General features: G+C 45.5%; 1 protein-coding gene across 2 annotated transcripts; it reads left to right on the forward strand.

The window, feature by feature from the left end:
• Positions 1–249: 249 nt before the first annotated feature.
• LOC111834715 (protein transport protein Sec24D) lies at positions 250–26,527 on the forward strand. 2 transcript variants are annotated; one of them, XM_072697638.1, is made up of 23 exons: positions 250–378; positions 2,291–2,487; positions 3,731–3,833; positions 3,975–4,144; positions 4,606–4,896; positions 5,621–5,745; positions 6,697–6,808; positions 7,147–7,274; positions 12,305–12,443; positions 12,806–12,921; positions 14,407–14,531; positions 17,418–17,609; positions 17,820–17,913; positions 18,585–18,701; positions 20,302–20,472; positions 20,582–20,678; positions 20,970–21,115; positions 21,196–21,334; positions 21,808–21,926; positions 23,344–23,523; positions 24,058–24,249; positions 24,664–24,753; positions 25,271–26,527. In XM_072697638.1, exons 2-23 carry the CDS (start codon positions 2,340–2,342, stop codon positions 25,409–25,411), a joined length of 3,135 nt encoding a protein of 1,044 aa, XP_072553739.1. In that variant the 5' UTR covers positions 250–378; positions 2,291–2,339; the 3' UTR covers positions 25,412–26,527. The 2 variants fall into 2 exon arrangements, with proteins under 2 accessions (XP_072553739.1, XP_072553740.1); XM_072697639.1 differs by having other exon boundaries at positions 5,624–5,745.
• Positions 26,528–27,246: the final 719 nt, after the last annotated feature.

Genomic DNA, 27,246 nt, shown 5'->3' on the forward strand with positions numbered 1-27,246 from the left:
TGATACAGACATGTCCCTACCGTTCATACCGAAATATGCACCCTTGCATTATAACATTACTAGATTACTAGTATTTAATTGCATTTGCATTGCCATTTGCCATCATCCTATAAGTTCCGTAGAAATGCGCCGATAACTCGCAATGTCACACCGTTTACTAGGGCAGCGGAAGCGCCACGCCAGCCTTCAGTGACAGCGCTGGATGCTGCCGGCTCACTGCTGACGTATGAGGATTCCCGCTATACGGCGCATGCGCAGAGATCGCGGCGAGAAGCGCTGTGAGCGAGGACCCGGCGCTGTCTGAGTTTGACGTGGCACTCCGCTCACACTCGGGCGTTCATAGAGAAAAGCGATCAGGCAGCACTTCCCGTTATTCAGGTAAATACATGCACATCTGCTGTATTTATCGCTAATGGTGGCAGAAGGCAAAATTAAATTATGGCATTTCTTGCATTGATGTGAAACTTTATATGTATATATATTTTTTGTGTAAAATCGGGTATATGCGGAACAGTAAAAAAAAAAAACACATTTCCTGATGCGCCGATTTTCGTCTGCTGCACTTAAAACAAGCTTAACTGTATGTTTCCACGTCAGTGATGTAATTCCACCTTTACGGTGTTGCATTATATTTCTTGGTTAACGGTGTGGTTGTACACGCGGCAGGTATGTCTGGAAATCAAAGCCTTGCAAGTGATGCCAAGATCATTTGTGCGTTGTTTATCAACTCAATGCAAACACGTGTGCGATTGCAGCTAAGACGCACAAGGAAATGGGCGCAGTGCATTCGGGCCTTCTCTAACTCAATTGTATTCTGAAGAGAGATAAACATATATAGCAATTAAACGGTGTGGATATAAACATAGCTCTGGGATAAAGTGTGTATCAGATGTCAGAATATTTCCTAAATCCTTTACTGTGTAACGGAATAATTTAAATCAGTTGTATTTGGTTATATATATACGTTTTATTTTGGAGGTAAATTAATACAGTCAATAATTTGGATATATAAAAATGCTTTTTCGGGACTGAATCAGCAGTGTCGAATCTGCAAGTTGTTTTGGAGTCGCTTTAATTCTAATGCTCTCACAGAGTTGGTGGTAACTGACTGAATTGCGCCCAGCGATTTACTGAGAGCGTCTTTTGTCATTTTCTTTAGTCCACGAGAAGAAAAAGTCCTTGTAAATCCACACCCCCTCTGGTTCGCTTGCTTTGTGCTGATAGGTCCCCTCTGGTTTTAATGTGAATCACAAACTGACACGTTATACTGTACGCTAACCCACATACAGTGGATAGAGTGGATTGTAAGGAGGATGCATTGTTTCTGCTCGTTCCTCTCCCTCACGCTGTGCTTGGAAGCCTGCTTGATGAAATAGCATCGAAGTCGGTTTTTAAAAATGAGCTTATTTCTTTGCTTCCCCCACAATATTTGACCTGTTGAAACTTCAGCTCCCCTATCGCAGACTGCAAATCCAGCCCCTCCCAATAACCGGTCCCAATACCTGCGAGGGAGGGGTTTCAGTCAGATTAAAATCATAGCAGTTCTACCGAGCAGGGGCCTGTAAACGGACAGCTTTGATTGCCCTCCACAAATCCAGTTCTATTGTACTTCTACAGTAAAATTACGTTATAACGGACTTAAAGGGACCTGGCAAAACAATCCGTTATATCCAAAGTCCGTTATATCCAGAGTCGCTGTTTGCCCAGAACACAACTACAGGACACCATTTACTCATGCCACACCCCAGCAGACACACTTGTGGTATAGATTATTATATTGTACATGTAGTAATCCAACTTTACCTGACTAGATACGTGACTATTAATAATCCCGATTACATATTTGCGCTGGATATCACCAGCACGCCGCACGCCTTGTAGGCGGAGCTGCATGTCCGTTATAGCCAAACAAAACTACAGCTAAAAGCGGCCCTGGGGACCACATTGTTTGTCCGATATAAGCGATATTCCGTTATATGTGAGTCCACTATAACGGGATTTTACTGTACAATTTCATGCCTGATATATTTAATCAAGCTGTACACAACCTTTTTGGTGTTTATCAGGTAAATTTTATATGGGCCCCAAGTGATCTTTAGGTATTATATTTGTAATGTGACAGTTGCAATAGAATTGCAAATAGGTCGTGCAAATATAAACATTGTTTTAACAAAAAAAAACTTCACTGATTATAAGTATTGGATTTTGTTTTAGTGATCATGTGATCATGGTAATGTCCATGCTGACCGAGTGCTGCGAGTCTGTTCATGGGTTTTGCATTTTTTGGCAGGTTGATTGAAACGTTGCCCCTTGGCATGAGACAAGCCTGACGACCAGCAATGAGTCAGCAGGGATACGTTGCCTCGCCGCCCCTCTCCCAGGCCCAGCCTGGTATGGGGGGGTACCATTCTGGCTTTGGGACCCCAGCTTCTCAGCCTCTCTATGGGCACTATGGAACCAGCCCTCAGTTTCCCGCAGGGCCGTCAGGTAGACGCACAGCGCCTCCGTCACCAGCTCAGGGTGGCCGTCGTTGGTCAGCTAGCCGGAGTGAGATTTTCAGTTTGAGACCAGTCTGCACATGCACACGCATTTACATGCACACGCATTTACATGCACACGCATTCACATGCACACGCATTTACATGTACGCTACCAGTCAAAAGTTTTTGTACGGCACAGGTTTTTACCACTATTTAATGCTTGTTAAGCATTGGAAAGTTGAGTGAACAGCTATAAATAAAAATACAAGTCAAAAGAAATTTCCTTGATAACATGGAAAAAGTATGTAACAGTGCATGTCTGACATCATATTAACTGGTTGTGTGGTGATGGAATAGTCAAATTCTAGGCTGTTGTTTAACTTTAAATGCGCATTTAAAATCCCTTGTAGAAAGAATGCCTGGAATTTTCTCTGTTGTCACTGCCAGACAAGGTTAGTTTGATGAATGAAACACATCAGATTTTCTGGCTCAAATGATGAACATACAGTAAATTCATTTGTTAGCAAAGAATATTGAGTGTGTTTTTAGTAAATGTTAAGGTACTCAAATGATGAACATACAGTAAATTTATTTGTTAGCAAAGAATATTGAGTGTGTTTTTAGTAAATGTTAAGTGAGTAACATGCAAATATAGAAAATCTCAGTGTGTGCAGAAACTTTTGACTGGTAGTGTATGCAACAGATTTATTACCTTGTAATTGGTCTGTAAACTACCTCAGCGCTTTTGGTTTGGCTAATTTTAGGTTTTTAATATAGGTTTGCCTTAAGATTTCTTGCATGAGAGTCTGACAGCGTGAGTGTCATGCCAGATCTGGCCATCTCTGCATTGCTGTCGGGTCTCTACCTTAGGCAACCAAAAAATAGTATGACCAAGTACTGCTTTTTTTTTTTTACTTTTATTTTCTACGCTTTGCTTAGGGAGGTGTTGAGGCATCAGTGGGTGGAATGTAAAGGGTGTTGATGGTATGGGTGTATCTTCTACATGATGACACTGTGCCACACGTAGGGAACTGGAAGTAGCAGTTAAGTTGACTGTCCAATATCTAAGAAATCTGTCTGCTTATTCTTCTCCTCTTTGTACCGCTGGTGATTTTTACCGAAGCGGCTGAGTCTGAGTGTTTGTCGAGGTTCCAAAAACATCTGGGATTCGACCTGCAGCCTGTCTCCGTTTCTGCTTCCTCCCTGTCCACGTTTGATCTTATCTCTCCGGCCGCATGCCTCTTCTGCAGGCTCTCCCAGGCACCCGTCCCCCTCTGTCTCAGGCGGGCCCTCAAATTCAGGCCCCACCCCGTTCAGCCACGCCGGTCCACCAGGCGGCATGCAGTCCCAGAGGTACCTCTGTCCGCTGGCCTCCAACACGCCCTCTGTGAAACACAGTGCCTTTCACACATGAACTCTGTGGAGCTCCTACATCTCTTTTGCTCGCTCTTCATTCACCCCCCCATCCTCCACTCTCTATATCCCAATTCCCAGGTTTCCCGCTCCTGCCATCTCCGGCCCCCCCATTTCCCCATATGGCCAGACTCCATTTCCCGCCCCTCAAAGCCTGCCCAGCCAGGCCCTGCCGCCAGCAGTCACATCGTGTCCTTCCCCAGTTCGGCTGCTTGCCGGTCAGGTGGAGACCATGCACGTCGGTGGATACGGTGAGGACCCATTGCCACGTGCAGCATGCCTGCCGTGTCAGATGTCCGGCCTTTTCCTGTTTGTGTATTTGTGTATTACATGGTGTCTGAGGATGTCTGCTCGGGTCAGTCTGACACCGGGGAGCATCGCTGTGGCTTTAATCGCTTGCCGGAAATATCTGGGAATCTTTTTTTTTGGCGACATGGACATGATGTCTTTTACTCTCTGATCAGACCCATCTAAGTGAATATTGGGGTCCATTTTCATGCTTCAAAAAGATTACGATGTTTCTTCAGAAGGGTTTCAAAGACGGTTTGTGGATTGCAGTGATGTTTTAGTTATAGGTCATTTGAAACCACAACAAAGGAAAGTGCTTCCATCAAACACTACTTCCTCTGGTTGTTTGCCTTTATTTTCTTTCTCTGTCTTTCACTACCCCATTCTGTCTCTTTCTTTCCCTCCTTTCCTCCTCTTGTCAAAGGCCATGGTCAAATGCAGAGTGCTCCGTTACACACTGGGACCACTGACCACCAGTTCCACCCACCCACATCACCCGCCATGGGTCACCAAGTCCTGCCTTCACCTCAGCCCCAAGGCCCACCCTCTACTCTCGGAGCCCCGTCTCTATTGGCCGCCCCCCAGCCTGTGGGTGCCATGACGACAGCTCAGCATATGAGAATGTCTGGCTCTTTCTCTGGGCCTGGTCCTCATGGCAGCAGTGGATTTGCACAGCCCGCAGGACCTCCTGGAACTCCTGGGTTCTCACCTCAAGGTGCTGACCAGACCCTGGATACTTACTAATGTTGAATTATCATTGAATATACTTAAATATTATTCATCCCTTTTCCCCTTTGTTAAAATGTATCTACAATCGAATCCCTACTCAACTTCTGTAGTAATAACAACAACAATAACAATAATAACAATAACAGCAACAATAATAACAAAAAACTAGAACAATAATAATGTATTATTATTATTATTGATGTTATTGTTATTATTATTATTATTTATTAGTTATTTGTTTTAATTCCCTGCAGTGAGTTTTTCTTAAATTTTCAGTTTGGTAATAGGAATCGAGTTAAAGTTTACATAAGGACAAATGGCAATTTAGGTTCTACATTCCTGCATTTTAGATGTCCTGAAATTCAGAATCTCTGATTATTTCAGTAGGTAATATGTGGGCTGCGGACCGGCGTTTATGTAGATTCTGGGTCTTTTCTGTTAGAATCCCAAGCAGTTAAGGGTCTGCTGTGTCATTCCTTTTCACCCCATTTAATGACGGCTGAAATGTCAGGTATTTCTGCAGCTGTGTATTCCAGCCGGTTAAGTACCTTCTCTAGCATACGGTGGCATAAAGTCTCCCCCTGGGGGACTTGAGAGATCCTGAAATGTGTGTGCCCGCTCAGCATGCTGGTATATAATATAGAGATGGCTGTGCCTTAGCCAGCAGCGAGGTGTGAGAGTGACTCTGTTTGATCCGTGCGCTGTGTCAGCAGGGCCCTACGGCGGCCAGGTATCTGCAGCTCAGCCCCCGTTCCCTGGCACCTTTCCTGGAGGAGCTGCACAGATGGCCGGACCCCCTCAGAAGAAGCCTGACCCAGACTCCATTCCCAGCCCGGTGAGTCTAGAACCAAAACCCTGCTCGGAACCTCAAGCGGATGCAGGCTGTGTCCAAATTCTTGGGGCTGCATACTTTGAAGAGTGCGGTCCATGTAGCTGCTGGAGACCACGTCCTTCGAAGGTTCGTGCAATCAACCTTGGTAATCTCTGCCAGAGAACATCAGATATCTGGGCTGCATTTAATGGAGCCTTCAGAATGGGAGAACCTTGTCGCAGGACGGTGGAGCCTTAGAAAGATGCAGCCCTGAATTCGGACACAGCGAGGTGTGACTAGGACAGGCTTGGTGGTTCAGTGACACTCCTGTTGTGTTCTGACCTTATGTCCCAGGGATTGCGTGTTGTTCTTTTTCACACACATGCTGGTGAGGTTCAGTGTTCCTCCAGTACCAGGTCAAATATTCTATTTATTACAATGTGTGACGCATCATCGTTTTTATCCCTATTCGTAATGGCGCTTTATTTGCTGTTCGCACAAGTCTGAGTACAGGTATAGTAGAATGTTTTAGCTGATGCATCTCCCATCTTGCTGTCGTTTAAGACGACACACACGCATACTGGCTGGCCAATAGCCAGACATGGATTCCAGGGGATCCTTCTTGATAGATTTTGCTGTCCAGGGGGTGGAAGTAATTTTAGTTATTGGCAATATGCCTAATTGATAGCAAGCTAATCTAGCTCCCAATTATCTGTAACTTCACCTAGAACACCAGAAAAATTATACTGCATATCACAATCACTGAAATACTTTCTTACTCTCAAAAGTCAGGGTTAAAATGTGCATGTTAAGTATGCAGGCTTATCAAATAGATCAAAGTCCGGAGATGCGAGTGACTGATGGAAAGTCTTTCCAATTTTCAGTTCTTACGTAGAATCTGCATCCTGAACCGTGAGCAATGGGGGTGAAATTTGCTGGTGTCGTGAGCTGTTCATTTCCCCTTTTGTATTTGAGACCCAAGTCATGGAGGATGAGCGGAGCAGACGGGGGGGTCAGCTCTACAGTACCGACCTCAGAGGCCAGGTCCCTCCTTTGGTCACCACCGACTTCGTGGTCCAGGACCGGGGTAAGTGCGACACCCCCCCCCTGGGCGGTCGGCCCTCTGATTCTGGCTAATTCCTCAGTGAGGTGCAGGGGACTTTCCCATGTGTGGTGCTGTGTCACGCAGCACGGTGTGCGATTTTGACAGTTTACTCTTCATAAAACCACCTGAGTGCACTAAACATAAACCAGACGCTGAGCTCTGGTGTATTCCGTCTATAGCTGTTTCGCTCACCCAGGAATTTAGGCGGACAGAACGATGCAGGTTCAAATCCCAGAAACTGAGTATCGTTGAATCAGAGCAGGCAGCTGTGTTTTGTCTGTGGAAGTGTGGGGTGGCTCAGTGCTCTGCTGCTCCCCCAGGCCACACCAGCCCCCGGTTCATCCGCTGCACGGCCTACTCCTTCCCCTGCACGGCCGACATGGCCAAAGAGAGTCACATCCCCCTGGCCGCAGTAGTCAGGCCCTTTGCCGCTGTCCCAGACAACGAGGTAGGTCATTCGTTTTTAATGGCCTTTTAAGTTTTTCTTTGGCACAGCAAGTTAATTGTGGCATGGCGGCACGGTGGTCAGCACTGTCGCCTCACACCTCTGGGACCAGGGTTCGAGTCCCCACCATGGCTCCATGTGTGTGGAGTTTGCATGTTCTCCCTGTGTCATACTGGGGTTTCCTCTGGGTTCTCCAGTCTTGTTCTCTGTCATGTGCCCATAGCTTCCAGGATAAGTGCTCAGGAAATGAACAAGGACCCCCATTTTCTGTTTGTTTTACCTCTTCTGGAGTGACTGTAATCGTTCCTTAAATTAGCTTCTTTTGATTTAGGAATATTACCCAACTCCCTGGTGTTGAGGTTTCCATGCTGCCTGTTGTGTTATTGGGGCCTCTTCGTGTAGCGCAGTGGGTCCTGCAGAGACAGTGTGGTCCCCGTAACGTAGATCTTTCCGTGAAAAGGTGTACAGCACCGGCCGGCCTTTTAAGGAAATGTTAGGGTGACTAACAGGCGCCAAATTGGCAAATGTCACGTTTGGGGGAGAGCATGCCAGACTAAAGTATTAAACAAAGTGGTTTAAGACAGAGCGGAGCTTAAAATAGGTCCCTCTCAGGAAATCCAGGCACAGTCAGGGTTGCCATGGCGAAATTGATTCATCGTGTTATTCTTTTATCGATTTGAACCTGCTTAACTGACGTTAATCTTTCAAGACAAAAACATTCAAATCATTACAAAACAGGAAACGCACAGAATCAGCTGGAAAAGATGTAGACTTTCAAACGGCTCTGTGCAGGACCTACAAAGGATACACATGGTGTTCTTGTGCCCGAAACAAGATTCTGCTGAGCCCCCCCCAGCCCCCAAGCCCCCAAGCCCCCAAGCCCCAGAGCACCAGAAATCAAATTTTTAAAATGCCTTTAGAATTTGGTGATCAGTGGTCATTGTTGACACACCACAGCAAAATGTGTTCTCTGCATTTAACCCATATGTGACATAGCAGTGGGCAGCTAATTCAGCGCCCAGGGAGCAGTGCTTGGGGGCGGTACCTTGCTCAGGATCTCAGTGGTGCCTTGCTGGTCGGGATTTGAACCAGCAATCTTTCAATTACAAGCGCACTTCCCTAACCATTAAGCCACCACTGACCACTTACATATAACTGTTATATAATTGTTATTTACATCAGTAACATTTCAGCAGCCCAGAGTATCTGACTGCTAACTAGCTAGCATCTGTTTCACAAGAAAAGTAGTGAAATGTTAAAACTAGTGTAAATAATTGTAATGCCATGTACAGTGGTACCTCCGTTCTTGAACCCAATATAACTGGAATTTCTTAAAAGTCGAACCAACCAGTTTAAAAAAATAAATTACCTAGAACTCGATCTGAATCTCAGAAGTCAAACCGTAAACGCAGACCTAAGATAACATGTACGCGCGGGGAAATGAGTCACGCGGCACGTGTCTCAGCGGAAACAAAGGGTAATCCTTCAGTCTCAGCCTCGCATTCGCTGTGATAGCATCGTGCATGTTTACACTAGCTGAATACATGGATTTAGACAGTCAAAATACATTTAGACAATGATAGACAGTAACAGTAATTATTACTATATAATAAAATACATTTAAAAATAAAGATTTCTTATTAATTATTTTAATAATACATTTAATTATAATAATATTCTCATGCCCAGCATGAACGGAATGGAACGGAGACAAAGGCCCAGACGTCAGGGTATCGGGGAATACGGGGTTTAATTACAGGTAAGGCAGGCAAAACGCAGACGGACAATACAATGACAGGACTGGGGAAACAAACTGAAACGCGGACTAAATACGGAGGACTAATGACAACAACCAGAAACAGCTGATCACACGGGGATCCCACATGAGGTTAACGAGGGGGCGTGGCACACGGAAGGAGCGGACGATTGGGGCAGGACACATTGTTTGGATACATTTATTTTCTTACTTTAAAAATTACTGTTTTGATAAATGTGCTTAGATGTGTTTAGTACAGTATATGCTCTTCTTGTTTTATCTGGTTAATTTTGTGTTTAAATGCTAAAAAAAAAACATTTTGGTGTATTTTTTTTGTGCCCGGTAACCAATGAATTGCTTTTCCATTATTTCTTATGGGGAAAATTCGATCAGAACTCGAACTTTTTAGGATTCAATCCGGAGTTCTGAACAAATTAGGTTCAAGTTCTGAGGTGCCACTGTATTTCTGATTTTTTATATTTTTTTTTTGTCACTCGCTCTTTTGCGCCCCCTAATGAAATGGAGCCCTAGTCGATGGCCTATGTTGCCTACAGGGCAGGCCGACCCTGTCTCCACATATGTTCCTACCTTTCCAGTGCACGTCTTAATGTGGTCCTTTGGAACATCTCATAAATCCACCTGCAGGCCGCACCCCCGATGGCTATAGCATGCGCTGAGCAAACCCCTCAGAAGGACATATCGCTCAGCTTCAAGCGCCTGGGTGCAGGCTTATGCTGACCTCGGCTTTCCCTGTGGTTCATAAACAGTTTGAGGCGCTCGCAGTCAGCGACTCCACTGCACAAGTCGCTGCCACATAAAGTCGTTGCCGAGGGCAGTATTAGGACATGTTTAATAAACAGTTTTACTCTGCGACTTTCAGAGCGCACCACAAGCCTGAGTAAACTAAACTCATAACAAACCCTCTTGAGTGGGTGGATGTTTCTGACCACAAGTTGAGAGAGCAATAGTTCTGTCTGCCCCTGTTTGGATTTAATGGTCATAAAGTTCCTCCTCTTGTATATTTACTGGACGTGCAGAAATCCATTCCCCCCTTGAAGATGGCTAATGGCTAATGGCAGCCCCGTTGTCTTGGTTTGTCCTGGATGCTTATCTTGCCGGGGATGGTTAGGTGTTGCCGGGGGGCTAGGTGCTAGCCATGCTTCCAGGTGGAACTGGTATTGTCCTCAGAGGGCCGCTCTTTGAGGGATCCAACCCCAAGCCTCGGTCTGTGTTCAGAACCAGGATTAGCGAACAGGAGGTCATGGAGAAGGCGGGCTTGATTTCTCTGGGGGCCCTTGTCTTACAAAAGTTATCCCCTTATGTTTTTTTAAATATATATATATATATATTATTTTTAGAATAAAAAATGATGCAATATCAGTACTCAACACAGGGGGTGGCAGCGGTAAAACTTACTAATTTGGGGGGGGTTGTGCTGGCAGTAAACTATGTCATTGAGAGGCACTGTTTGTAAAATTTGCTGATCCGGGTGGGTGGGTGGATCAATTGGCCAGATTTAATAAGTTTAAACATTATGTTTTTTCCAAAACAAGGTGGGCCCCCTGATTTTGCTGGGGCCCTAGGCTGTGGGTAAGGATACTCTATGCATTAATCCAACCTTGGTCATAGAAGCTGCATAGCTCTGCTCTTTGGCCTAAACGTCCTGAGGAAAAAGTCAGCACAGGGCTGTTAAGTGTGGGATAAGTCAGTGTGTTACAGGCTGAAACAGCCATGGTCACGTTACAAAGGACTGAAGGTGTTGCAGTGTGTGTGTGTCTCCATGCGTGACTCGTGTGTGCGTGTGTGTGTGTGTGTGTGTGTGTCTCCATGCGTGACTCGTGTGTGTGTGTGTCTCCATGCGTGACTCGTGTATGCATGTGTGTGTGTGTGTGCACTCAAACAGACCTGCTTTTCTCTAAGGGAAAACTAAAATAAGAATGTGCTTGCAATTATATTAATTCATGTTGTTATTCTCTGAGAGAACAATCTACAATTTCTGTTCTGTTCCTGGGCACACGACGGCCCATTTTTAACCTTAAATCAAGCTCACAAACCTGCGTTTGCCAAAGATCAGAAAGGTTCTTCACAGTTACGGACAATTTCAGTGTCGTGCAGCGAAACTGACATCGTGGCTGTTGTTTGTAACCGACCCCCCCTCCTGTTCTCTGACAGGTCAAAGTGAAAAATACTGGAAGGTTCCTCCAGAATGAGTGTTTTGTGTGGGAAAACACACTAATGTAGTTTTATTTTCTAAAATAAAAAGTTACTTTTCCAGCATTGTTTACATGGAAGTCAGCCCACCTTCATCCATTTTAAATATTTAACTGTAAAAAAAACTGTTGATAAGGTCTGTACAAACAGAACAAATAATGTAGTTACTATTAGTCTAATAAGAGTCATCTAATACCCATGAAAACTAAATAAATGGACTGTGATTTTGGAAACATATCCTTTCACCTTCAAGAAGCTCTATCAGACCAGCTAAATGGTGGGAATTTCCTTGGCATTTAAACCTCTGCGTGTGTTCTTTTCTAAAAAAATTTATTGACTTGCTGAGTCTAAAGTCAACAGTTTCCATTCGCGAGTACCATGTAGTTGCTTAATTGCTTGTCATGTATTTTTATCCAAGGCAACCTGTACACTGGACACAATATACATTTTACTCACCCAATTGGATAGTTAGAGAACATAAAATTAACTGAAGTACATTGACGTAAGTCATGTTTTGGCTGTCCACAAGCTTAGGGCTTAAGGGACATTTAGCTCATTAAAGTCATTCTGTTCACTGAAGGAATTCTTTTAATGCGGTGCTGCTGTCCTTCAAGACCGCACTGCATCCTGGTAGGATGATGATCCTGACTCCCCTTTGTCTATCCCTAATTGTCACGCCTGCCCCCCCCCCCCCCCCCGTCAATGGTGTTGAAGAGAGCCAGATCCCCCCCCCCCCTCCACAGAATTCTCCCTTGATCATCTATGTGGCCAAGCTGCTGAACGTTTTGATTTATTAAAAGTTTAATATGTTTATAAATGGCGCCCTTCTCTTTATTTCCATCCTTTTTATTTTTGGCTCATCTTAGTCCTGGGAGCAGCTACTCGGCACTAAGCATTACGGTGCTTCTTTAGTGCCGCTGGCTGTTCTGTTACTCCGTGATGAAGTGGACAAGTACAGTACACATGTTTGGACTGGCGTGATTCTCAAGGTGTTTCCCTGCAGCTGTTGAAGTCACATGACAACCCCCCCCCCTCCCCCATCTGCCCCTCCTCCCAACTCTTGCAGACTCCCCTGTACGTTGTAGACCACGGCGAGGCTGGCCCACTCCGCTGTAACCGATGCAAGGCCTACATGTGCCCCTTCATGCACTTCATCGATGGGGGGCGCCGGTACCAATGCGGCTTCTGTAGCTGCGTTAATGAAGGTCAGTTCTCCTGTCCTCGCCCCCTCCTGTCAGGGAGGGGCTTGGGGGTACTTTCCAACGGCCAGGAGCCGTCTTACTGAACAAGCACTACCATATATGTCCAGCCTGTAAGAGCGCTACAGTCAGATCACAGAGCAGATCAAGGCCGCAAAGCCTTTATATGCCCACTGCCCCGGGAAAGGATTTAACTGCCCTTTTTTCTGAAGACACCATTAGTGGACCTCTTATTTTACTAAGACATCCTGTTTGCCAACAGCTCGTTCTTTAAAGCAGAAATCAGTTGTTTAGATGTATTGGAAGCAACTGTTTTCCCACATGTTTCTATGACCACACGTCGATAAAATCACACTGTTTCTTCCCAGTGCCAGCTTCCTATTTCCAACATCTGGACCACATGGGCCGGAGGGTAGACATCTACCAGAGGCCAGAACTGTCGCTGGGCTCCTACGAGTTCATTGCCACTCTGGACTACTGCAAGGTACCACGTCTTGGCACGTATGGCGGAACTCTGTTCCACGATGACGTACTTTATCACGTCTGACATGTAATCGGGCTTTAGGATACTCTTAATTAAACGGTCCTGAAATCTATGCTTTTTTTTTTACTTGTTGCACTGCAACCAATGAGAATGTCATATGTGTATCATAAGGCATACAGACAGAAACACACAATGTACATATTTGTGGTATCCCGTGACTGGGTGATCAGACGGTTACTCTCGGTCTGGAGAGGGCCAGCTGTAGGCCCTTGTAGAGGGAGCTCTTGCCTCAGGAGATCTGCACGTCCCAGCAAGCATATGTGGGAGTTTTGCATTTTGGCCGTGTGCTTGCTTTTTTTTCCCCCATTTTTCATTTTTTTTTGCTGAGAATGATAAAGTTGCAGGACCTAGAGTATGTTGAAATTCATTTTGGCCACGTGAAGGATACCTCAGCCACTTTACATTTGTGTTTTTTGTTTTATTTTATGCATTTTGACTTTGCCATTGCAGCACGTTAAGCCAGAAGGACCGAGTAGCCGGTAGAAGTGCTACCTTCCTCTGGTTAGACTGATGTTTGAAGTGCGTTTTAAACAAATCGTGGAAGGTGACTTCTCGTTGTACATTGTGCTGTAGCTCTGGAAACGAAACAGCATTTGCTCCGTGACAGGTTATTTTACCGTTAATTTGTTGTGGTCGAACGAAATATTTTTTCATAATATTGAGGTCATTGTGTTTTGTTTTGTAATGACTGCCAATGAACTAGGCACCCAGTTAGAAAATAAATGGAGGAAATGGGAGTTGGAGGGTAAAAATGGAGAGAATGAAAAAAGGAGAATGTGAGAGAGGTTTAGCTCAGAAAGATGATAAATGGTTTTCAGACCCTGCCAGAGCCTGGTCCCCGTGACCTACTGAAACTTCATATAAACTCAGCAAATGCATTATAGGGTTCAGATTTTCCATCTGTTTTGTCTGTAATGTCATCTGTTTTTAAATCATTAGAATACCATCTTCCAAGCACAGATCCTGGCGCGGGCTGCGGAGGAGTCTACTCCCGGCCGCACATGAAATGATACGAAATGATACGATCTTTTTGGATCGGCTTCCTTATCAAACGCCGGAGCAGTGAATGAGGCTGAAAGTTTTGTTTGTGTTTGTGTTGCCTTGATTCAGGCTTGGTCTCACAGCAGTGTTCCTCAGCTAGTGAGGTCGTGAGAACAATTTCAGTAGGTCACGGGGACCGTGCTTTAAAGAATGCCCCCCCACCATAACCCACCCCATATAACTTTTACTGTTGCCACCCCCACCCCCCCTGCTAGCTTTTTGTATACATTTCGGTTGTGACTTACTGACCGAAGAGTTATGTGGATCCTGAGGCTAAACCACTTCAGAACCTCTGTCTTTCAAAGGAGCGCTACTTCTGCTGCCGGGTTACGGTTCCGTCACATGATCATGCTGAGGCCCCCTTGTCTGTGGCCCCCCTGGCAGGACAACAAACCGCCCAGCCCACCGGCGTTCATCTTCATGATCGACGTGTCCTTCACCACTATCAAGCGAGGCCTGGTCCGCTTGGTGTGCGATGAGCTGAAGACGCTGCTGGACCGGCTGCCCAGGTGAGCCAAAGCCTACAGTGTTCTTTCCCTATCAGATGGACACTGGACTTGGTTACCGGATGTTTCCGGACACCTGTTGGCTTAGTGTTGTGACCGACTCTTGGATCCGCCTATTGTTTTGCCCAGGGGCAGAGGAAAGAAAAAAAAAACAGAGTCTCTTTCATTTTGACTCTTTAGAAGGATTAATGTCTTGTTTCGGTGTGTCTTTAAAAGAGGAAAATCGGAACACAGTACTCCAGTGTCTTCAGGAGGCATTTCAAGTCCAAGCTATTCTCCTCAGAACTACCAGGCTCCTGAGACCTGACCTAAAATATTTAACACTGTAAAAGTACTTGTAAGTTGTAATTTTTTTAGAAGGCACAAGTGATTTATCACTTCTATGTCTAACTTCTGCGGCACTTTACAGATGGTTTCATCTACTGATCTGCTGTGTGGCAAGAAGTTAGTCTGTCATCGATATTGTGATACATTTCCCGTGAAGAGTCATTATTCCTAGATTGGAATGCAGGGCTAAATTTGGGGGGTTTTTAAAGAATCATTTTTCACCCAGGTGTTAAGCTGTATTTATCTAGCCTGTCTTATACTCCATTGGTTTAAAACCACTGCAGGATGGTTGGCTGGTCCTGAGTTAGGAGCACAAGTAACATAGCTGCTCTGCTGATTATCAACCTCTGTCGACACTCGGGGGCATGGAGGTCATGTGGAGTGGGATTTGTGTTGCTAACGGTGTGAGGACTTTCCGTGGAGGCTTGGTTCTGGGCGAGACCCCAGGGAGACAACTCAACACATGCCTGGTATCGCTTCCCTCGCCAACCCAACGCAAATTCCAGTGTTACCTGGAAACTGGCCTCTCCTCACTGTGTCTGGGCCAACTGAATATAATAATATAATTTCAATACAGAGCCAAAGGCTTAAGAACTCGGTCCTTACGAGGTTGGTGAGGAAAGTTCTGGACTGCAACACAAAACTAATTTCTGCTTCCAGTGAAGTGCTCAGGGCCTGATTTGTGCATCAGTGGAGTATTGCAGGGGTTTAATATGGTGCTCGACGGCACGTATTTTACTTCTGCTAAACCTCAGAAGCTAAGCTTATGTCTTGGAATTCAGTTACTTTTAACATGTACTATTATACAGTAGCTATGTGCCTATTTATGGTGATTTGCTTCCACCGTTTAAGTACTTTAAACAAGAGGTTTTAACAAGGGGCTTTGTCACAAGGTACCTTATAGAGTCCTGTGCTTGAGGTCACCAGAGATTAAGCCTGAGGTGACAGTGGTATGGAAAGACTCCCCCAGAGAGAGGAAGTAACCTTGGGAGGAACCAAACTTTAGAGGGAAACCCATTTTCCTCTGGCCCAGCAGAGAGCTGGAGAAGTTCACATAATTTAGCATGAGATAAACTCAGGCAGATTTTGAGACAGCACGAGACGGCAGAAACAGGCAGGCTGGTGGACAGGCAGGGGTCCTCCCTTGTGTCCTGAACTACGAGTGCTACTGTCATAGGAAAAAACCTTAGCTAGCTTTGCAATGTTAATGATTATTCCTTTTCCAGATCTTGTCTATGTATAATAGTCAGTTTAAAGTTCACCTCCGATGTTTCACCATGTTTTCGTGGTGGTTCCCCCAAAGTTTACTTTGGCTTTACATGTATTAAAGATTGCAAGCTTTGTGTCGTCTTCACTCACAGTGAAGAACTTCCACGCTAATGACAGTTTAGCGTTTGGTAGTAAGTGTGCACACGGTTGCCTGCGCCGCTATGCATATAACGCATGGTTCATGCGTATGACGTGTGGTTCTTGCATATGATGCATGGTTCATGCGTAAAACGGACCGGTTTGGGATCGAAAATACGTGAGACTTGACCAGCCGGTCTCCGGTCTGGGCTGAGCACGCAGAAAATTGGTCGATCCCCTGGCCGGTCGACCCGTGCAACTCTAGAAGAAAGATGCTCCAGCAACATGAGCCTCCAGAGACGGAGCTTAGCTGATTTTAGCATCAGGATTATTAGCCATCATGCTAAGTTTATTGGAAGAAAATTCAGCAAATTTTACGTCACCAGACATACCTAGAGTTGCTCGCAGGCCAGGCAACAGTACTTCTGTTTCATTTTGGCGTAGTAAGTGGATGTTGCAGGCCATCCATCTCCTCTCATCTAACAAACATTCCTCAGTCTTTGACAGCCGTGACGGGGGACCTGGTTTGGCTGATGTATATAGCTGTATGTCCTCAGCATAACAGTGGAGGTCAACACGCACACGGTGGTGATGTGGTAGGCTGTGTTTGCCTGTGTGGCACAATGGGAGCCACTCTCACTTTGATCCACACCTGTAGGGGGGTAGCACTTTCTAGAGCAGGGATCAAATCACGGTCCTCAAGGTCCAAGCACTGCTGATTTCCCAGCATTCCTTTATCAGTGAGCCTGATGTTAAGACTCTGTGGCCAATTAGAGTTCAGTAATCATTAAACTAACTACCTGGGAGAACTGAAAACAAGGCCTGGATTTGGAATCGAGGGCCAGATTTGAAGAGCTCTGTTCTAGAGGGACATGCCTTTTACCACAGATTTACAAAAGATGGAACGACCAAACAGAAATATGTGTGTAATATGGAAAACACATTATCACAGGCTTTTTTTTTGGGGGGGGGGGGGGGGATTTTTGGCTTGGATTGTTTACAGAGCTCTCAGGGATGATACATGACTGGGGAAGTTGTTTTCCCAAACTCAAAATATACAAGGACCCCTAAAAGTTCGCGCCACGCAAGATAATGCAGCAGAGTTAATTCATCACCGCCCTGGTGTTTACGCCGGTACCGTGCGGACGGAGGGAGGTCTATACAGCCAGAGGTATCACACATGTGCTCTGCCCATGGACACATTATTATTTATAGGGAGGAGGGGGCTGAGCGGTCTGCCATCAAGGTGGGCTTCGTCACCTACAACAAGGTCCTGCACTTCTACAACGTGAAGAGCTCCCTGGCACAGCCCCAAATGATGGTGGTGTCCGACGTGGCTGAGATGTTCGTGCCCCTGCTGGACGGCTTCCTCGTCGACTTCCAGGAGTCCCGCGCCGTCATCAACAAGTACGGCCGCTTTGTCGCTGTGCTGCTCTCAGCTGCGCTCATTCCTGACTAAAACGTCCGATAGATAGACGATGATCAAGACGACGACAATCTGGGAATAAATGAAAAATTATGACTTTTTCCAAGATGTTTAACGCCGTGTGTGAATTGTCCATCAGTGCACACACACACCCCATCTTCACCCCCCTCTCTGCCCCCCCCCACCCCCAGCCTGCTAGACCAGATCCCCGACATGTTTGCCGACACCAGTGAGAGCGAGACCGTGTTTGCGCCCGTCATCCAGGCCGGTGTAGAGGCTCTGAAAGTGAGCATTGCCTCAAGCACCGACACCGAACACACAGCCCAGCTGATGGGTTTTACACGTGCAGAGGTGGAAAGTTCGGGTTCAGAACGTACAAATCCAGACCAAGATTTTGTTTCATCCAACCAGCGCAGTACTCTGTGAATGTGACCGTTTATACTCAGCTGGTAGGTTGAAACAAAATCTTGGTCTGGATTTGTACTTTCTGAACCCGAACTTTCCACCTCTGTCTGGTCCTCTTAATGGATCGCTGGTTGGCACTTTTACTCTGTCTAAACACCCTCCCCTTATAAGACCAGAAGATCAGAGGACAGAGAGTTTACAGTCCTCTCGGTCACAGTAAGTCTCTTATCAGGAGAAATTGGAAGAAAGTTTGTGCCGACAGTCACCACAACTACTGACAGTCATTTGTTCTGGTCATACAATAAAATAAAATCGATATGTTGAATGGCAAGAATAAGGCATGACTTTCAAAATAATGACTAACTGGATAAGGACCTTAATCATGTCATCCTTACTGTGTTATTACTAATCCCAGAAACTAGTCATCCCTGCCAGAATGTGACCTCATTATACCCAATGATCTGCATGGAGTAAAAGGCAGTAGCCATCAGGGATGTGACTGCTGCCAATTGCTGACTCACTAGCCCCCCCTGCTGCTCTCTTCTGTGCAGGCTGCAGAGCGCAGCGGCAAACTCTTCATTTTCCACTCCTCTCTCCCAACTGCCGAGGCCCCTGGGAAACTCCGGAACCGGGAGGACAAGAGGCTCGTTAACACGGAGAAAGAGAAGGTACAGACCCGTCCCGTCTCTCATCGATTCCGTGATGCGGCCGTTTCTGTCAGGCTGTTCTTTTCAAAGACGAAAGCCTGCAGTTATTTTTAGCGTTCGCGGCTCCCCATAACCTCGCCCCCTCCTATCTATACAATCTTCTGCAGACCTGCACTCCCTCCATCCCCAGTTGAGTACTCTGTAACGGTAACTCTTTATACTCAGCGGGTTGGTTGAAATAAAATCCCTGGTTTGGATTTTTACTTTCTGGAGCTGAAATGTCCACCTCTGCCCCTTCTGTCCCAGGCATTAAACTCTCCACGACGGGTGCTACAGCCGTTTTCCAAACTCTGGAATACTCTTCCCCCTCACATCCGTTGATTGGGCTCTATAACACTTTAAGTGCTTTTAAAATCTCACCTTTTTAGGCTGGAATATTTACTTTGAGTCCATCTGCTTGAAAGCTCATGGCTCTGTCATTCCTGATTTTATTGCTGCTATTAACTTGTTCTTTTCATTCTTTGTGCCGTCAATTTGAGTGTCCTGAAAATGTTACATTTCTGTTATCTTTTATATTATTATTTATAGAGATGGGCGATCCACATTTTTTCAGTTCCGATCCGTTTCCGATACACAACTGCCGATACCGATACAGATTCCAATACAAGAGCTCTTTTTACTTTGTTATACTTTATATATTAATTTTTTAAGCTAGTGAATACGGATGGAAAAATGTATGACAAAAAATATTTAATTAGGCTACTACAAACATACATAATATACTGTTCCACCTCGTTTGTTTTAAGCGTTTTTGAGGCATTTGCAGTGCAATATGAATATCTTCAAAGCAAGTATACACAAGTGGCGAATGCTTAAAATTTTAACAGTTTTTCTCCCATTGGCGTCAGCTCAGTTACACTTTGTTGAGATGGCAGACCCCCTTGTATCACAATTAAGCTGCAGCAAGTTCGCAAAACAGTCTAATTAAGTTAGCCACTCCCAAATCATCCATTGCTTTGCTTTGTCTCGCAGTTAAATAGGATTGTCCATTAAACACTATTCCCACCTCAAAACTTTATTTTACATAGATTGCAAATCGCTTTGCTACTGGTTTCTGTTAAAAGCGTAAAATACTCCCAGATCGTTACGTCTTATCTTACGCTTCTCATACTGCGAAGGGTATGCGCATGACGTCACAGCAGGCGGAAGTCACTGTACTCACACCCACTGAGTAGCAAAAAAGACTGAGGGGCAGCGTTAGCGTTTGATTTGAACGCCCCAAAAAAACACATGTAAAATGGGAAAGAGCTGTCGTGCGATTGATTGCCAAAAACTAAATAAGTAAGTATAGGACGTGGATCGGTCACGCATGGTTGCTACCCGATCCGTCAAATAGGTCTGGATCAGCGCCGATACCGATCCGAATATCGGTATTGGTGCATCTCTAATTATTTATTAACTCAGGCGGATAATATGACCTGCGTTTTACTCCTGACTCGACTGTGTTGTGTGTTGAGTTCAGGATTCTGCCATTTTTTTCTGTAACTCAAAGGATCCATATTCCGCTCAGATGACAGCCAAAGAGCTGGAGTAGATGTGTACTTGCCTCTCTGTGCTGCAGTCTCTCTTCCAGCCAGCGAGGGGCGCCTACGAGCAGCTGTCCAAGGACTGCGTGTCTAGCGGCTGCTGTGTGGACCTCTTCCTCTTCCCCAGCCAGTATGTGGATGTGGCCAGTATGGGAGACGTCCCGCTGCACACCGGGGGGTCCGTCCACATGTACTCCAACTTCCAGGTGCGTGCCGCCTATGTGCGCCGGCCAGACAGGCGCGGATAGTGACCCCGCCCGGCGCCTCGGGGCATAGCTGGAGGTGCAGAGAAACCGGAACGTTGCCACCTTTCAGGTGGAAGCCGATGGTGACCATTTCCTGAGCGATCTGAGGAGAGACGTGGAGCAGCCGATCGGATTCGACGCGATCATGCGCGTCCGGACCAGCACGGGTGAGGAAGGAAGAGATTCCTCTTGGATTTTTTTTGTGAATAAGTGACTTAGTTAAGCATTTTGTGGTTTTCCCTGTGGTTTAATATCTTGATATTGACATATTAATCTCTTTTGTGGAACCGTCATTTACTGTAGTCTGTTTGGTACATTACGGTTCATTATAGTGTGGTGCCTTTACGAAAAGTGTGACATCACATCCCTGCCAGTACAATAATAATATGCCAGTTTACCCTGGCTGCAGTACCCAGGGGGTGCCAGATCTCACACCCACATGTCTGTATTTGCCTCAGGCTTCCGGGCCACTAACTTCTTTGGGTCCGTCTACATGAGCAACACCACCGACGTGGAGATGGCCGCTGTGGACTGCCACAAGGCCGTCACCGTGGAGTTCAAACACGACGACGCGCTCAGCGAGGACACGGGGGCCTTGCTTCAGGTGAGCCCGGTGTTCCTGCTGCCCACCCCATGCCACATTCCCAGAGGATGTATCCCAGCATGCGGTGCTCCCGCCCACAGTGCGCCCTGCTCTACACCACCGTGGGCGGCCGGAGGCGGCTGCGTATCCACAACCTCGGCCTCAACTGCTGCTCCCAGCTGACTGATCTCTACAAGAGCTGCGAGACCGATGCCCTCATCAACTACTTCGCCAAATCAGGTGGCTTTATCCACACTACACTCCTTTGCTTAGTTGACTCGACTACTTGGACCATGAAATCGTATTTGGACCATGTACCACTTCGCCAATAACGCAGAAAGCCAAGTGTCACATGGGTAAAAAAAACAAAAAAAACACAGTAACCTGAATCACAAAAATAAGTGACCATCATCTTCTCACGTAACACAAGGGGGCACTCCAAGTATCACTGGTGGTACGCATAACACCAAGGTTGGACCTAGCCAATTCGGCACCCCCAATCTGAGGCAAAGTGAACTTGCCTGGCTAGTTGGCACCCCCTCAGAAGTTGGAGCCTTAGGTGGTCACCTATGTTGCCTATAGGATTGACTGGATCTGTGCAGCACATTTTGAGAACCACTTGTTTTAACATGACAACATGATAACGCAACCTGGATGACATGATAATGACTGCTGTAGGCTGACTTTGGCGTGTCATTGCTCCTCCCGGCCAGCGTACGGCGCCATGCTGAACCAGCCGCTGAAGGTGGTGCGGGAGGGCTTGGCCAGCGAGACGGCCCACATGCTGGCCTGCTACAGGAAGCACTGCGCCACGCCCTCGGCCATGAGCCAGGTCAGACACACTTTCCGGGGATTTCAGTCAAGAAAATAGAACATTTCACAGGGAAATAAACAAGCATAATGAAAAGTGATAAAATAAAGATACCCCAAAACAGTCAACACCTACCACTCTGCAGCATGTGCAAATATAGGCACAAAGGCACATATTTAGGGCAAATTAGAGTCACCAAGTTACCAGTGATGACTAAGAGAACACAGTCTAGAACTTTGAGCCACACTGCCACCTTCTGGCCATGTCTGGGTATAGCGAAGTGGTCTTTTGTAGGACAGGCGTTTAACCCTGAAATGTCTGCGGTTTCTTTAGCACATACATCCACCAGCTGTGGCATTACAGCTTCTGGCTGACGGGGGCCCTCTGCTGGCCAGTCCTTGCCATCACAGTGCGATGCTCCTCCGCACGTACAGCTGACTGCCCTGTTTGTTTACTGCCAGTCCCGAGTTCCCAGCAGAAGTCGTTCTGCCAAGTGGGTTAGATGCAATGTCAAGTGTTGTAAGATACCCGACCCTCCAAATTACACGCCCTCAGAGGGCTCAAATGGGCGTCCTTTTCCTTTTTCTCACAGGAAATGTCTTCCTTTTGGTCCATTGTGGCAATTAGCATTTGATGTACAAATGTATTTAACTTGTTTAAAAGAATATCTGTGACCCTTAATAAGATTAGTAGTCATCTGACAGGAAAACTATATAAGAATAACATTTAGCTTTTTCTGTTTGTCCCTGGTTCACATCCCATGGTCGCTAGAGTCATTTCAGCAGTGCTTGCTCCTGGTTGACCCTGCTTTCTCATAACACGTCTGCTAAATGTGTAAATGTAACTTTGTACTCTAGTTTATAGGAATCCCTCTCCAAGTTACAAAGTAACAAGTAGCTCCCGATTTTGCATGAGAATTACATGCAAATGTAAGTGAATTGCATGAGTAAATATAAGTGAATTGCTTGAGTAAATCTGATATCCAAGTCGTATAGAGTTCATGGAAACGCTACCGCAAAAAAGCGACATATTCCTGTAACTCAATTTACACGTGTTCTTTTCATTCATTTAATTTGTTCTTTAGTATGTATTACTGGAATATTTTGGCTTATGTGTTTTGTGATGAAAGATATCATAAATGGTATGGGTAAGTCTGTAGAATTTTGTGGAATGGATTACTTCGATAAATCAAGAACTGCCTGTCTTGGACTTTGGAGTTTATAACTCAAGCAAACCAACAATGTTTTCATAACCCACGCTGCTGGTCCACCCCGGATGGTTATGGAACAAGGGGGCATACACAAATCGTATTGAATCATAGCTGGATGACGTGGCATTGTTGTCACTGTTTGTCGTTTTATGGGAATCACAGAAGTATGATAAGCCTTAGTTATGGAGAGTATCAAATCTAAACGTTGTCTGCCTGTGCCTCCGCCAGTTGATTCTGCCCGATGCCATGAAGGTGTTCCCGGCATATATGAACAGCCTCCTGAAGAGCGCCGCCCTAGTGGCCAGTGTGGAGCTCTCCACGGATGATAGGGCTCTGCAGAGGCTGATGGTGTTGGGCATGGGTGTGGAAGAGACGCAAGCCCTCTTCTACCCACGCCTCATTCCACTGGTGAGGTCACAGGGCATGTTGTCGTCGCCTCCAGTGGGGGCGGGGGGGGGGGGGGGGGGCTGCGCTATCACCTCACACCCCTATTGTTGGGGGTTTTACTGCTGTCCTAGAGAATGCACACTCCCCTTGCGTTATACTGGCTTCCAGTTTCTTCCTTCTATCCAAAATCATACAGTTAGGTAAACTAAAGAGCAAATTTCCAAAACTCACTCAGTCAAGTGAGTTTTCATTCCCAGATCTGTGACATATGATGAGGAAGCTGGACTTTAGGTCATTAACCATCTCATCTCAAAAGCAACAAAAATGGATTGAGTGTTTTGGTCTCTAAACCAGCTGTATTGTTTGTCTGTGTTTGTGTGTGTGGAGAGGAATCTCATCCAGGGTGTTCCCCAGACTGATGCCCTATGTGGCCTAGGATTGGTTCTAGGCCCAATATGGTCCACACCTGGATAAGCATGTGGAAGATGGATGCATGCATGCATAACAATCCATAGCTACCATGTTGACTTGATCTTCACACCTTCCTTTCCTCAGCATGACGTTGACCCGGTTTCCATGGCGATCCCACCGCCCGTGCGCTGCTCTCGGGAACGCCTCAGTGAACAGGGACTCTACCTGCTGGAAGACGGCCGCCAGATCATCCTGTGGCTAGGCCAGGCCTGCCCCCCCACTCTAGTGCAAAGCATCTTCGGTGTGCCTTCCTTCGCCCACGTCAGCGCCGTCGTGGTGAGATCCCCCTCCTCCCAGAATGCCTCAGGTGTTACAGACACACAGGTTGTGAAAACCATTAAATGAGACAATCCTTCATTTGTCTTTTTCCAAGAACCAGTACAGGTACTTTGGAATACCTCTGTTTTCTCACATCCAGTCTCGCTCTCCTTTGAGATGGACACACATCTACTCAAATGAGAGGGAAACTTGGGGTCCGAGTGCAGGGTCGGACCATTTATCTGGCATCCCAGGGGCTTTTCCGGGAGTTAATGGCCTTGCTCGGGAATCCGATGGAGATTCTGCGGAAACCGGGGCTTGAACCAACACCCTTCTGGTCACAGTCCCAGAGGAATAGCCCACTGGGGCCACACATCGACTGTAAAGCTGGATGAAATGTTTTAGCCATTAATCCAGTACTTTACCCCGTAGGGCACCCTGCCAGAATTGGACAACCCACACTCTAAGAGGCTCCGTGCAATCATCGACCTCATCACCCAGCAAAGGCCCTACTCCATGAAGGTACGCAGGGGCTTATGGGTAAATATAAAAACACAAAAGAGTCATGCATGTCAAAGAATTATGAACACTGCGGTATTGCTGCACTGTCTACTTTATGTTAATAGTAATGAGCCTAAGTGCTGCTCATTTCCACTGTGCTGCTGTTTGTCTAATTGTCTATTATCTGTTCTTTATTTATTTATGCTGTTGTTTTTTTGCATTGTCTGTGCCTGAATGAGTCAGCTTTCCCTCAGTCTTACTGTGTTTATCCGACGAAATATCTTTAAACTTCAAAAGCCGTACCAGCTGATAATAAGCTGTTACGGTCATTTAAATAAATGACCGTTATGTGCATAATATATATATTTTTATATTATATAAGATTATATAAGCTTATGCTGCCTAAATTGTGTATGAATGCAATGTTTATTCTTCAGATTTGTTTGTACTGAACGTACAAAAAATTAAGAATAAGCAGCTTTGCGTTACTGATGACGCCAAAGTGATTTTTGTGGCTTGGCTCTGCTCTGTTTCCCAGCTGCTGGTGGTCAAGCAGAAGGAGAAGATGGAGGCTCTGTTCCTTCAGCGCCTGGTGGAGGACCCCGGGCTTCACGGCGGCCCCTCCTACATGGACTTCCTGTGCCACGTCCACAGAGAGATCCGGCAGATTCTCACCTGACCCCCGTCGCCCGATCGGGGTCCTGCGGGCCCCAGCCTGCTTCTCCCCGGCGTTCCACCAGACGGCTGTACTGGATCAGAGTCTTCTCTGTCTGTGCTATAACAAACAGCATTTATGCAAAATTCTTTCATCGCACATAAATGCACACCTTCGAGGAGCCACGACCTCCCGTATACACATTCTAAGGCCGATTCACATCAGGGCACCTGCCTCTACACATCACGCAGTAGATGTGGATAACCAGGTTTAGCTCTTCACAGTAATGACTGGATGTTTTGCTTGCGAGTCAGATGGACTTGAACAGAGGACCAATTTCAAAGAAGTTTCAACATTACATTCTCTATAGTCATAAATAATGACTTTAATGGCTCTACTATGCCAATTTATGAGTAAAGCGAAAGGAGAATTCTACTTGGCAGCCTTTTGGTCAAGACAAAATTCCCCAGTGGATATTAAATGAATACAAGTGCATTGTTGCTGGAAATATATCACATTGTCTGTTACATTGTTCACTTTCCAAGGTAATGTTTTTTAATAGAAAAGGACCATTTAAAGTTCTGGACTTTTAACTCCTGAGAGTAGAGAATAATCAGTTTGAAGGAAAGTCTATTATATCTTTATGTGCCGTCTTGAATAACTTATATTTTCTCATGAACATTTATCTAAATTCTATGGAATACATCAGATTTTCAACAGACGTGTTCCGCATATAAGTTAAAACTTGCTGAAAATGATCTGAAATAGCCAAAGATTAATATTTGGAATTTGCACATTGTGTATCGTGTACACACAGTTTGTTTAAGCATTCCTAACTTGGCTGAAATTTTTTTTTTCATCCATCGGTATATTGCAAAGCTGTGTGAAATGTGTGAAATTTCTGTATTAGGCAATTTTTTTCCCCTCATGAAAAACAACGGTGGTAAGCAAAACTGAATTCCTCTCTGCCTTAAACGGTTCATCAAACCTCAGACAAATAAAAATATATTTTACTATCGTTCTTAAAAATGGTTCTTGAAAATTATTTTTGAGAATTCTAGATATTCCGCCAGTTTGCATATGCCAACATGACTGGAAATTGTACAAACCTCGACCTATTAAAATATTTTTATTTGTTCAGCTTTCAGTACTCAGTAGTTGCAGTTCTCTGATGTACCCCATAGGGGGCGCAAAGTGTTCACAAAAAAGTAATAAATTGCCAGATCTCGAAATTCGAAAGTGTGAGCTGCTGTACATGCCAGTCTTCATGGAACGCTGCTGTTTCAGCAGTGAATCGGGTGTGTAAGATGGAAATGATGCTTGTGCTATTGATCTGTTATGTGGCTCATAAAAGGCACATTCCAAAACATGCTAATGCAAAAAAGGGCATCTTAAGGATCTCATCAATCAAATGATGTGTGCTAAAATCAGGACATATATATATATAATATAATATACACACGTGTGTGTGTGTAATATTTAACCATTTGCATTCCGACGGATGGATGGACCGGTCGGACGGGACGGTGTGTTTTATACATGTCTAAAAATAATTTGTCAAGGAGGAAAAGACAGTCGGTCGGTCTGTCTAAAAAAGTAATATATATTTTTAAAGTCTGTAGTACAGGCAATGCAACTTGTTCCATTTCTAGAAACTTGACTTCCTAATGCCCCAAAAGGAGAACATACCGTGCCTCTATGTTAGAAATCGGTGCCTTTGTTCTAAGGGATATCAGATGGAGTCCTATGGCTGACAGTATAACCCATATCAGCGCTGGACCCTTCAGCAAAGCCCATAGACCAAAGCATGTAACCGGAGACAATAAATGGGGTGATACTGAGCTCTAACTGCAAATTCA

This window comes from Paramormyrops kingsleyae, chromosome 12 (genome assembly GCF_048594095.1).
Source record: "Paramormyrops kingsleyae isolate MSU_618 chromosome 12, PKINGS_0.4, whole genome shotgun sequence".
NCBI classification, from domain to species: Eukaryota; Metazoa; Chordata; class Actinopteri; order Osteoglossiformes; family Mormyridae; genus Paramormyrops; species Paramormyrops kingsleyae.

Bases quoted from the DNA above. Each gene is read 5' to 3' on its own strand.
- LOC111834715 (XM_072697638.1), top strand. From the start codon at position 2,340: ATGAGTCAGCAGGGATACGTTGCCTCGCCGCCCCTCTCCCAGGCCCAG. The intron at 7,275-12,304 runs GTAGGTCATTCG...CAACTCTTGCAG, and splicing joins CCGCTGTCCCAGACAACGAG to ACTCCCCTGTACGTTGTAGA. The intron at 24,754-25,270 runs GTACGCAGGGGC...TCTGTTTCCCAG, and splicing joins AAAGGCCCTACTCCATGAAG to CTGCTGGTGGTCAAGCAGAA.